The sequence below is a fragment of the Schistocerca gregaria genome, chromosome 6, assembly GCF_023897955.1.
Source record: "Schistocerca gregaria isolate iqSchGreg1 chromosome 6, iqSchGreg1.2, whole genome shotgun sequence".
In the NCBI taxonomy this organism is placed as follows: Eukaryota; Metazoa; Arthropoda; class Insecta; order Orthoptera; family Acrididae; genus Schistocerca; species Schistocerca gregaria.
Genome location: NC_064925.1, coordinates 360,273,794 through 360,286,861, shown reverse-complemented (window position 1 = coordinate 360,286,861; position 13,068 = coordinate 360,273,794). Strand labels below are relative to the sequence as shown.

The following is a 13,068-nucleotide window of genomic DNA, read 5'->3' as shown; positions in this document are numbered from 1 at the left end:
TATGACCTTTCTGGAAGGAAATCACGAATCCAGTCGCACAACTGAGACGATACTTCATAGTGACGCAATTTAATTAGAATCCGCTTGTAAGGAACGCTGGAAAAAGCCTTCCGAAAAGCCGGAAGTAAGAAATCAGTTGGAGATTCTCTGTCGATGGCACTCATTACATTGTGTGAATAAAGAGCTGGTTGTGTTTCACAACAACGATATTTTCCGAATCCATGCTGTGTGGCAATAGAGCGTTTTCTTCGAGGTAATTCATGATGTTGCCGGCCGGTGTGGCCGTGCCGTTCTATGCGCTTCAGTCTGGAACCACGTGACCGCTACGGTCGCAGGTTCGAATCCTGCCTCGGGCATGGATGTGCGTGATGTCCTTAGGTTAGTTAGGTTTAAGTAGTTCTAAGTTCTAGGGGACTGATGACCTCAGATGTTAAGTCCCATAGTGCTCAGAGCCATTTTGAACATGATGTTCGAACATAGGCCTGTTCTTTTTCGCCAATTGGGTTTCTTTTTCATTAATCACTATTTAAGACAAAGAATACGTCGTCGCAACCTAGGACAGAAAAGCAGACACGCCACAACGCGTCATTATTGCTCGAAGTTGGCGATTCCTTGTAACATTAGCTATGAAAGTATACATGAAACTCCTTTGGAATATATATTGACTGAATCAAACAGAACTGATAATGTAGAATGTTTCAGCCGTGCCCATGTCTCGCCGTAGACTCATTTCTCTCACTGTGGCTAGCAAACATCCACACGTTATGAACAGAATTCTGTACTGTATATGGACAGTGATGGAATTACCTGCTATTGCTGAGAAACAGAGTCATTTGTTAGGATCTTTTCTACTGGATTCGTCGACAACAATGGAAGTCGAACATCGCTCCGTTTCTCTTGCCTGCCACGAACGACAGACGTCACAAACGGAGCAATGTTTAGTTACATGGCGTGCACACATCGTACAAAGCTATTCTGAGGTAGCGGAAGTGTATGCCGTCTGTTATGGCTACGGCAGTCCAGGAAGACTGGTGATTCCAACAGCATACTGCTTCTTTCAATGTAGCCCCACCGTCACCGTCTTACCACCGCCATTCTCATTTCCTCTGGAGTTATGTAAACATAATTTAGTGAAAGAAATCATTGCGTGGAATGAGAGACTGTCACGCACTGTAGCGGCTAAGATACACCAGTGTTTCTAAACATCGATGCACTGTTTCATCATTCACATTAACTCTACATCTGCAGAATGTAATATATATATATATATATATATATATATATATATATATATATATATATATACTGACAAGCTTTAGGGACAGGTTTTAAGGTGTCTTAGTGAACAAGGACTCTGAAATGCATAGGCCTACCACAAGAGCTATGAACACTTCTTCGTCTTCGATACTGTGAAACAGTTCTCTTCTACTTCGGGCTCTTTGCCTTCCATATTTTGAGAGGAGGTAGTATGGACCAGGACAAGAAGAAAGAAATGTGTAGTCAACATGGGCTCCAAAATTGATATCTTAAAGAGCTATTAGCGCTTGTTCAGTAGAAGAAATGTGTTGCACACTAGCGAAGATGAACAGTCGCCTGTAGCTGTTAAAGTATGCTTTTTGGACTCCATTTTAACTGGTCATATTTTCTGGATTTGGGCCATACTACCTCCTCCCAAAATATGGGAAGCAAAGTCCTTGCAGTAGAAGAGATGTATTTCATTGTATTGAAGATGAACAAGTGCTCATAGCTATTAGGGTATGTATTTCAGAGCCCATGTTTACTAGGGATTTTTGCCTTGTTTTGGTGTAAAAACCTGTTTCTAAAATTTGTCGCTGTGTTTTGAGACATCCTGTATATCTACAATTACATACTTACTGTGAAGTTGTTGGTAGAGGGTACTCCCCATTGTACCACATATTAAGACTTTCCCCGTCCCATTCGTATATAGAGCTCGTTGAAGAGTGATTGATTAACGCCTTTGCGCGGGCTGTAGTTAGTCTAATCTTGTGTTCGCAGCCTCTACTGGTGGTATTATATTCCTAGATTCACCGCTTAAATTTGGTTCTTGAAATTTACTAAGTAAATTTACTAAATTATCCGTCGATTCTTGGTAGACCAACATTATAATAAATGAAAAGCGCTAGTCTGCTTTTGTTCTACAGTATTACTTTTATTATGTTAGCCGATTTTCGGCTTACAAGGCCATCTTCAGCCATTTACCGACTCTTGTCGCCAAAAAAGTTACAATGTTTGTAAACGACATTTGAAAAGATGTGCAATGCCTCGGAAAAGACGTTACACATCTAGATTGAAGCTGAAACATACAACAAGTAACGTCTTTGACAGTGTGGTAGTAATGCATTGAAAATTAAAAAGTTGAACACTAAATAAATTTATTTGGTTCATTTATTTAATGCAAAATGTTACATAGACACAGTTTTGAGAATAATGTTAATGATTTTTCTGTTTGCTTCTTTTATATTTGTATATTGTCCAACTTTTTACACTTTGAAGTGCAGTACCACCACACTCTCAGAGATGACATTTACTGTGTTTTCCTTCACACTCCTCAATTTTCCTGCATTTATTCGTTTCTGTTTATCTTATAGATATTGCTTAAGTTCCTCATATATTCTGTAGTTACAGTGATAATTCTTTTAATTGGTTTGTGTATCACTCTCCATATTTGATGCCTCCTGAAGTAGCCTTACCAAGTACTCATTTTATTTTACTGGCTTTGTTTATTTAATTTTTTCCTATCTCTTCCCTTTATAATTTTTTCTGTTCAGCTTTTTGCTTTACGACCACTCTGTCAAAGATCATAGGTGCTGATTTTGGTTTCATTGTCGACTTATAGGTATCTGGTAATAGTCGACTTACTTGATGCGGACTATCATTACAAACATTTTAAACAATTCCAATCAATGCGGATAAACACTACTCGACACCACAAAATCATGAACTGAATGAATAAGTCTGTAAATGTGGGCAATGCTCTCGCCACAGTTCGTTCAAAAATAATTCACTCTTCTGTCCCCATGGCAACATTTGGCAAGTCGCAAATGTATTGCACTGGTCACATGAGATACGTTCAGAAGAAAAAGATTCGTTTAAATGAAGGGGAAAATGACGGGTTGATATTTTTGTAACCAACTATAAATAAAGCTACAGAGATGAAAATACAGCTGTTGCTTTATTTATTGCTGGTTTTACACGGTGCAACCGGTATAAGTGCAGACATTTTTATTTATGGTACCTTAATGTTTACACATGTCAATGTGTCGACTGTTTTTTCACTGTGTAGAACAGTCTTTCCACAAACACGTCACAAGTAGTACGACGTGATGTTTTCTGCAGGGTCGTACTGCACCACTAAATGGACTGCATCTATCATAGACTAACCGTTTTGCGTCCACAGTTCGGAACACCAGACTTGCTGCCCAGAGGAAAATAAGCATTAATGGCACGCTGTTGCCAAATGTACTTGGAAGTACTAACCAACCTAAAAACATACGACTTGTAATGGCTATAATTATTAGTCTGCAGATGAGGTAAATACTGAAGTAATGTTGTTCAGTACACAGTCCTCTGTCACCAATAGAAATATCTACTCTTAGACCTATTACATCCTGCTGTAGGCCTGTCGTCTCCCCGAGCAAGGATGGATTTAATTGAAAAAAAAAAAAAAAGGTAGATGTTTTGTTAATATGGGTGTGAAAATGTTTCCAAGGTTTCATTGTCGGTACTGAGACATCGGTTTTTAACCTCCCGGCATCGACATTTCGTAAGTATCTATGATCATCGAACACATCGCTGTTTGTGATAACTCTGAGCACCGTCGTGCTAGGAGGTAATGTCAGCTATTCTTCAGCCCCTTAATGATGTATATAGGTAAGTGCGTCAATCGTAAGAGACTTCTCGCGCAGCCTGTACCGGGAATGAACAGTTGATGTGTGTGTGCTGCAGCCACACGGGCGGGGAACAGGTGCGCCTCCTCCGCTGAAGCCCCACTTGTCAGGTAGCGCTGGTACCGATCGATCGGTTGCTATAGCGACGGCACGGAGCCAGCTACTGATTTTCTGCTACACGCCTTTTTCTTATGTTTCCGGGGCGCAGTATTTCCACGCGGGCGTGAAGCGACATCGCTGATATGTAGCTGCCTGTTTTCGCGCACAAGTAACGGTTGGACGGCAAAATCCAACACACTGAGCACTATAAACCATACGGGAGGAATATTAAACAGAAGAACACGCATCTACGTATTATTTTCAACTCAAATTTCCCAATGAATTGTGTACGTAGCAGTTGCAATTAGTTTATATCACTCATACATATTCTCAGGTGTTATGATCAGGTGTTTTTATTTTGGCCCTGTAAGTCGCAGTTTCTATTCAGTAGTGATTTTCAGTAAGGCTCCAAACGGCGACTTAATATATGGGAGGAAGTAATTGCAGTATTGCACACATTTTCGGATTTGTCCCGTCCAAGTGTGATTTCCCATGCGCAGAAAACCTGCGAACTGCATTAGTCCCTTGGTGTCTCATTTTACGTAAACCGGTGTTGTCATTAGCTGAAGCCCCGTATTTAATCCCCGTTTGTTTATTAGTCGTCAGATAAATATTTAAATGTAGAATGGAGGTATCTGTGGTATTCAAAGACAGCAGTTGAACATGGGTAGGATGCGAAATCGCTCACCATCTTAACGTTAACATCTCAGCTTTCCCGTGAAGGGATTTAGTGACGTTGTTGCTGTCCTGTTTAGGTTTGCCATCAGTTGGCAAAGAAAAACCGTCCTATTTATTACAAAAAATGCCTATGTTACGTAAGTAGACTACTTGCTTTATGTCTACATAACAGTAGTATGGTTACGAAGAATTTACGTTATTTAAGGTCTTCTGTGATTATTAGTTACAACTAAGGTTATATTCTATTTTTGCCATGCGCCGGTATCAACCACTAAAGCCGTTTTAACACTGATCGAACTGATTTAGGGAAATTACACAAAATGTATTTTGTCAGTCGACTGGGGATCTGAATTTCCGAAAACGAGCCCAGTGCGTTCAACAACAATCCAGCCCTCTTACTGATTAGTTTTATAAGTGTTGACAGTAGTTTGTTACCAATGTCGTATTTACTTCTTTAAATAAAGAAGTAGTGAATTTTTCATCTGTCTGGCTATACTTTTCCGTGATTGCTGTATAATTACTTAAGATATTTCAAATGTGTACCCGTTTCGTTTTATTCATTTAAAACTTCGTGAGTAGACTGAATAAAAAAAAATACAAATTTGGTTTGTTGCGACAGATATGGACGTGTGATTTTCACCTACTGCTTTTTAATTGTTTTGTTGGAAATAGGATCCGCAGTGGCCATGAATTTAAATACTCCATGTTGCCTTCAACTGCTGAATTTATTTATGCACCATTTGAAAATTTTGATCTTGGGCCATTTTTTACGGAAATGTTGTTCGATCTTCAGTAACTCGTTTATATTTTATGTTTAAGTACTGACTAAACAGAACGTAGATGTGTCGTATGTAATAAAATAGTACACAGAACATAGATTGTATTTTATGTAATAAAACAGACACAGATTTGTTGGCTGTTTAGGCACCAAATTCTGTGATGACTGATATTGGCCCCAATGATCTGCAGAAAGTGCTGTACATTAAGCAAGCTTTTAGAGTAATACTTTTCAGTGGTAACTTGATATGTATGATTAAAACGTTCCAACTAACATAGTTGTATGGTAGCGCATCGTTAGGTCTTGTTATGACTGCTTTAGAGTCATTCTACCATACTGTGGCTAAGGAGTTTAAATCTGTATCAGGATTATAGAGAAACAAAAAATTAATTACGTATCTTTATTTCTGGAGTTGATAATTTAGTTTTATGATCTCTCCTCGTAGTTGCAAAGATGCATCTTTGAAATACGTATCTCGACTAATGGAAGTAGCAAATGGGAACTTTTGTTGCTCATTAGGACATTGTGTCATTTCGTTTAAAGAATACTACTAAACCTCCATTGCTTTGAAGAATCGAAGTGCCATGTGTAAAGCAGGTTCAAACTTCTGATAATATAAAGCAGGTTCAAAATTTTGATAACTTTGCAAATAAGTTAATGTGTTAAATATTTGATTTAAGCATGCAAGCGAGAGAGAGCGTAGAAATGGCTAGAAATTATGTTATAAGGGTTGTTGGAAGTCACTAAATCTACCATTACCAAACACTGGATGAGTATAGGGTACGCAATTTGCGCTCTGTTTTAAACGAAAGCTCAATATTTATGACGTCACAATTTGTGAACTGTGCGTCGTGCAATAATATAATTTTGCAAGAACATTCAGTGGTATACGTGGACACTGTCTGCAAAATGTGTTGCGAATAGTTTTGATAGTAAAGAACTAATAAATTAAAACGTCAGTCATAATGCGCCAGTTTTACTACATACCAGCCAAAACGTAGTAAGCGACAAAGTTTTTTACCTTTCATCGTTTTGTACGCGTTGTCAGAGAGAAGAAGTTTTGTTGAGGTTTGAAATTGTGTGTTTAGTTTATTGCAAGTCACTAAGTGCTCTCATTCGCAAATACTGGATGAGTAAAGTTGATAAATTGCGCTTCGTGTGTTATGGCGCCTGATATTATACAGTGTGTCCCAGAAAAACATCGACAAATTTTAGGGACAGGTCACTTATACGGAAATAAGTAATAAATGTCTATTAAACATGGGCTGTGAGCACTTGTTCATCTTCGCTAACGTAAAACTCTGCTGAACAAGCTCTTGTAGCTCGTAAGGCACGCATTTTAGAGGCCACGTTTATTAATCATTTTTTTCGTGCTTTGGTCCGACTACCTCCTCTCAAAATATCAAAAGCAAAGAGCCTGCAGTAGAAGGGATGTGTTCCATAATATCGAAGGTGAACAAGTGCTCATTTCTCTTAAAGTGTGCCCTTTAGTACCCTTATCGTGTCCCTGAAATATGTCCTTTTTGTTGATGCTGTATACACAGTTTCTAAGTTTAATATGTGACTTGCTGTGTTAAATCTCTAACGTGAGATTGTACTTATCAGTGAGTAGATTCCGACAGCACTTTAAATTTTTAAGTTCGCTCAGTAATTAAGTGAAATACTGAAAATCAAATTTTTGTTGCCCCCGCAACTGGAAACGGTTGACCGTACCACGAGTTTGCCATTTAAAAAGGCTGCCATGGAAAGCCGCAAGTTAATAAGAGAACAGTCCTCAAAAACATAAGCATCTCACAGTGCAATCACTGTTTATTGTATTGGAAGCAAAACACAGTTTTAGTGCGGTGGACAGGCATCCCGAAGATACCAACACAAGCGTGCTGCCTCGAATGAACGGGGAGAGCAACAGGTCGGCCGGCGACGCCGCAGCTCCGCGGCGGGCGCGTCCCTCTGGGGACATTCCGGCGGCGTCGGTTGGCAGCCCTAGCGGGGAGACCGCTGGGTTGTAGGAGGATAGCAGAAGCTGCGCGCTCAGTCTACTGCGCGCTCTGGATGGGCGAACAAGTGCCGCGTGTAGCCGCCGCAGGCGCCGTTGCGATGACGACGCAGAGACCTCCGGACGGGAGACGCCGTCCGAGGAGGATACCGTTCCTCACCCGATGGCGCATGTGCGCCGATTTCGTTAACCACGGCCTCTCGTACAAGCAGGTCGCGGCCAAGTACAATGTGCACGTGAACACCGCGAAGCGCCACATTGATACTCTCAGTGCGTTCGATACGGAGCAGTGGAAGAATATACGCGTCGATTACTGCAAGATAGAGCTCTTCGATGAGAAGGTGCCGGATCCGCCGCAAAATGACGACGCCACGGTGACTGTAGAGGAAACACAGCGGCTGCCCTGCAGACGCCGCAGAGGGCCGCTTCCGGAAGGCGACGACGAGTGCCGCATAGTTTTCGAGGGATACGCCAATACCGACGCGACACAGAACGGCTGTGACACGGAGGCACCGATCGTTCAGAATCAAAGCGACGAAACCAACGATAGCCGCCCGGCCGCTGAGAATCCTTCCGCACCGGACTCAGCTGTACCAGAACCTCCGGTTATCCGTCGCCGGGGCCGGGCGACGCGTATCTCGACAGGGCCATCTCTCGTGGCTATCCAGCAGCAGCAGCTACTGGAGCAGCAGCAACAGCAGATACAGCAGCAGCAGCAGCAGCAACAACAACAACAACAACAACAACAACATCTACAACAACTACAGCAGCAGCAGCAGCAGCAGCAGCAGCAGCAACAATATCTACAACAACAGCAACAACAACAGCAGCAGCAGCAATATCTACAACAACTACAACAGCAGCAGCAACAACATCTTCATTATCATCAACAGCAGCAGCAGCTTCTACAACAACAACAACAACAACAACAACAACAACAGCAGCAACAACAACAACAACAATTACAACAGCAGCAAGCAAAGGCATTAACATCTGCAAATTTTTCGTACTTTGATTGGGGTAATGGACAACACTCAGATGGTTCAGGAACCTCTCATAGTGCTGGGCACTACCCGGCAATTCAACAAACAGCGTTTGGTAGTACTGTCGGAGCACAGACTCAGGCGACAAACGCGGCCACAGCAGCGCCGATCAGCTATTCTGTACCGACCTGGCAATTTGCACAAGACGGGAACTACCAGGGACATCTTCCATTGACGCACCACTCCAAAATAACCAGCAACTCAAATGTTGACATTTGTAACAGACATGAGGCGAAACAGCAAAAAACACATCTGTTTGGTGATGTTTTCCAGCAGCCAGTAGCTGTCAAACAAGAACAGAGTCATTTGTATGCTTCTAGAAATCCACACGCATCTTCTAGCAATGGTGTTTCGTACCATACGACTCCATCGGAAGCTGTTCGTGGCTACAGACCGGCGAGTAGAGCGAGTAGCAGTGCGTATGTAGACGCCAGAAATGCCGAATTCTTGGCGGGACTTGCAAATAGTCTAGGGCCCGCTATTCAGATGACTGCTGCAGCTGCTAGATCTATTGCGAGGCCTCCACTCGACAACAAGGATCATCTCCGTGACTGGATGGACACTGGCGGCAGAACAACACTTTCACAGCATTCCGTGACTAACACTAATGCCTCCAATGGAAATCAGAGCAGTGTGGAAACTGTTGCTGCACCATATAGAAAACAGACGGGAATGATCCAGCCGTATGCATTGGCAGAGGGTTATCCGTACCTGCCATCATACCTCATGTCTCCATTGAGCTGGATGCAGTACGCCTCCACCAACTGCTACACTCCATACGACACACCTTTGGCAAGTGATGAAAGGTCATACAGCTTATTGAATGGCTCGAGTAGCCATTCACAAGTTGACGTCAAGCCGTTCACTTACATTTCGTCCTGGAATGAACAATTCACCAACTCCAGGATGAACAACTTTGGCACTCCATATTCCCACACTGAAAGTGATCAAGGAGGTCGTCGAGGTCCAGTCCCAGACACTGAATCGAATGGCACCCTTGTTGACACCACCCCAGAATGGGCAAGGCGTTTGGCAGCAGGTGGAGTTACAGTGACACCTGTTTCTTCTGAAGTGACCTCCAAATCTCCCCAACAGCAGACAAATAATCCTGGTGATGGTTCACAGCCTCTCGACTTTAGTCTTCCTCGTGTCACAAATCAGCTACCATCCTTTTTGGATACGGGAAACAGCGAAGCCCAGCATACTCGTGAGCAAAATCACCAGTGCAGTGAACAATGTGTAAACTCTAGCACTGGCTGCAAGTGGCAAACAGTATGCAGCGATGCTGACATATCGTCAACTACTGACGTAGGCGATAATAATTCTGGCAGAGAGTGGCTTAATGGCCAAACCGTGCTAAATCATCCCCAATCTCAGGTTAATTATCCATCCAACACGAACAGGGAGAATGCCGGTGCTCAGAAAATGGACGAACATGCTCTCGGCACAGGAAGTGTCAGTGTGACGCATCGATGTGCAAATGGTACCAATAGTGTTGCTGTCACAATCTCCTTCCCACCTCAGACAGGTTGTAGTACTAAGGAGCAGGATCTGAACAACAACATTCTGATAGCTAACAACCCAAAAGTTTGTGGGCAGGGAGCCTCACATGAAGTGACAGCCTCCGGAAGCTGTGGCGATTTTACAGTGACTGAGGCTTCACACTCTGACAAGTTCCTTCAAAATACATCAAGCAGTGTAACAAACTGGACCCAAGAGAATAGTTTTGTGGAAGCCTCCGTTGAGAGAATGGAGAAACAACCAGTTGCAGGCAGACATATTCAGTTTGTGCCAGATCCAAAGAGAAGCCTTCTTGGCTTCAGTAGGAGATACTCCCGGTGTCCTTCAAATACTGGTCACTGAGTTAACCGTGTTTTACTTTCTGACTGTAAACATTTTGTATGTTCGTTGGTGATAAAGGTGATGTAATTGTAGTGATGTTGGTGGTGAAAGCAAGTGAATGGCCATAAAATATTTGTGTAATAATAACATAGTCACAAATGTAAATAAATCCTTTCTTGAAATGAAGCTGAATATAGTTACTATTTCATGGCTACCTCTCCATTATGTGTGCAATGTACTGGTTACTGCAGTGATACTGGTTTTAGTGTTTTCATCACACGAACGGTTATATTATTTATTTGTGGAAGACATTTCTTGTATGAAGGGCAGGTGGAGAATACACACAACTATCAAGAAAGTGCCTGTCCCTCCGTGTTATGCAAACGGTTCCTATGATGATATAAGAGGATGATGGCAGTTTGATTCATATGTATGTATACTAAAAATGGGGGAAATAAATTTTATGATTCCACCATTTTCTCATGTGTATGTATATACATAGTAACTGACAACATCATCTTGCAGGTCGTAATGGTGACCTACGTCTACATGAGGAGAGAGATGGAGTTGCTGATGAGGTCTTGTGGAGCGGATACCACAATGCCCTCGGTCTTAAGAAGTCTGCCCAGCGTGAACAGTCTGTAAGCACATTTTAAATATAATTCTTAATGTATTTAACTTTTCCTCAAAGTACTTTTTGTATTTATTGTTATATTCATTTCTCTTCCATTCAAAACGAGCTTTTATTGCCAATTTTTTACGTGCTTTGCTTTTGGAAAAAATTTGGTTCATTTGCAAGTTTATTCGATTACTGAGCCTTGTTTTGAAGGAATTAAATTCAATACTGATTAAGACAAGAATAAGGACCAGTTCTTTTACCTGGAACTGTTGAAATGAGCTGGCATTCTACTTCTCATACTTCTACTATCATCCTTTAAAAATCTTTTTCAAATATGGTCTACTTCACTTAAATGAATAAAATAATGACTTTACTTTCATGTGTGTTGGTTGTCTTCTGATTTGGAGAGCAGGCAGCTTTACTATTCTGATAACAATATTATGATTATTTTAGTACCATATTGTGGGAACTCACAAAACAAAATATTCTTCTTCTTTGTAGAGCCCTCTGCTGTTAAGTGATCGCAGCCTTACTCAGGAAACAGGTTCTGTGCATGATGAGACATCATCAAGTGGCAACAAGGAAGACGAAGATGATGATGATGATGACACCGAGGACAAGATTGATCCCCAGCAATACGACCCTGAGAGGCTCAAAGCTTTTAATGTAATTATTCCCCTTCATTACAAATTCTATTAAATAGAACAAGATTTTCATTGCAGTTTTGAGACAGTGATGACATATTCAGATATAAATAAGAAGAAAAAATATTAATTTACATTTCAGATGTTTGTACGCCTCTTTGTGGATGAGAACCTGGATCGTATTGTACCAATTTCGAAGCAGCCCAAGGAGAAGATACAGGCGATAATTGACTCCTGCACACGGCAATTTCCCGAATTTGCTGAGAGAGCACGCAAGAGGATCAGGACTTACCTTAAGTCGTGCCGCCGCAATAAGCGCTCTCGGGATGGAAATGGAGCATGGGAAGCTGTAAGGACTGTGAGGATCACTTTCCATGAGTCCCCATTATCTGATAAAATTAATTGTTAACGGTTATACATTCTTATAAAATAATATATTTCACAAGGGGACTCAGTCTCTTTGCATGTTTAATAACCTCTGGATCATTTATAAAGCTTATGAAATTAATTTTCTATAAGACTGTTTGGAACTCTATTTCATATTGTACGTACAGTTAATGTGATTGAGATTAAAAACTAGTCATTAAAATGTAATTCCTGAAATATGTGTGGTATGTGTATCTAAAATTGCTTAAGAATACTAATGTAGTGTACATGTGACTTAGATTTAATGTTTCTTACAGACACGACCCACCCCTGCACATCTGACTTCAGTTCAAGCTGAGCAAATTCTGGCACAGGCCTGCGAGAATGAGAGCCACAATGCAAAACGAATGCGACTTGGTCTGGACCCTGTCAGTCAGCCATTGCCTCTTACACCACAACCTGTAAGTGCTTCAGGCCTGAGATTTTATTTGTTTGTTTATTTATTCATGTATTTTTTACCTTAGTACTGACCAACTGGAATAGCACAGCAACTCTAGTTCCCGTACTTTTCTTGTTTTTTTTCCATTAATCTTCCATCTTTTCCCCAAGTTGCCTTTGTCTTCTGTTTGTGTTCTATTTGAATTTTGGGTTTTGTTTTTACTGCCTTTGTAGCCTTCTAAATTGAGGATTCATAATGTTTCTTTTGCTTCTAAAATTTTTTTTTGTAAACTTAATGTACGTTTTTGTGTTCTACTTAAGTTTGTGGTCTAGAGCTGATGTTAACTGTATATTAAGGCAGTGTCTGTTATAAATATAAATAAGCATTTACCTCTCAGAGCTTATTTGGAGGCTTACAAAGAATTTTCTGGAATCTTCTCTACTATTCTCAGAAATGCAAAACTCTAAAAGATCACCAAGTTGCTTAACAGATGTAACTGCTACAGAGATAATGGTGTTGTATGAGAGTCCATCAGACTGTCTGGTTTTGCAAGATTAGCTCATGGTGTGGTGTTGGCACTGAAATAATACATATGTTTTAATGCGTGGCAATATACTAGTTTGTCTGTGCATTTGCCTTATATTTCAACATGGTTT

The 13,068-nt window shown here is 41.1% G+C and overlaps 1 protein-coding gene across 1 annotated transcript in view; it reads left to right on the top strand.

Moving 5' to 3' along the window:
- LOC126278173 (nucleolar protein 4-like) overlaps positions 1–13,068 on the top strand; it is a 688,925-nt gene that overhangs the window by 656,184 nt on the left and 19,673 nt on the right. Inside the window, exons 3-6 of the mRNA XM_049978069.1 lie at positions 10,870–10,985; positions 11,465–11,629; positions 11,750–11,956; positions 12,291–12,434. Coding sequence (XP_049834026.1) covers positions 10,870–10,985; positions 11,465–11,629; positions 11,750–11,956; positions 12,291–12,434 — 632 coding nt within the window. The remainder of the gene's footprint in view (positions 1–10,869; positions 10,986–11,464; positions 11,630–11,749; positions 11,957–12,290; positions 12,435–13,068) is intronic.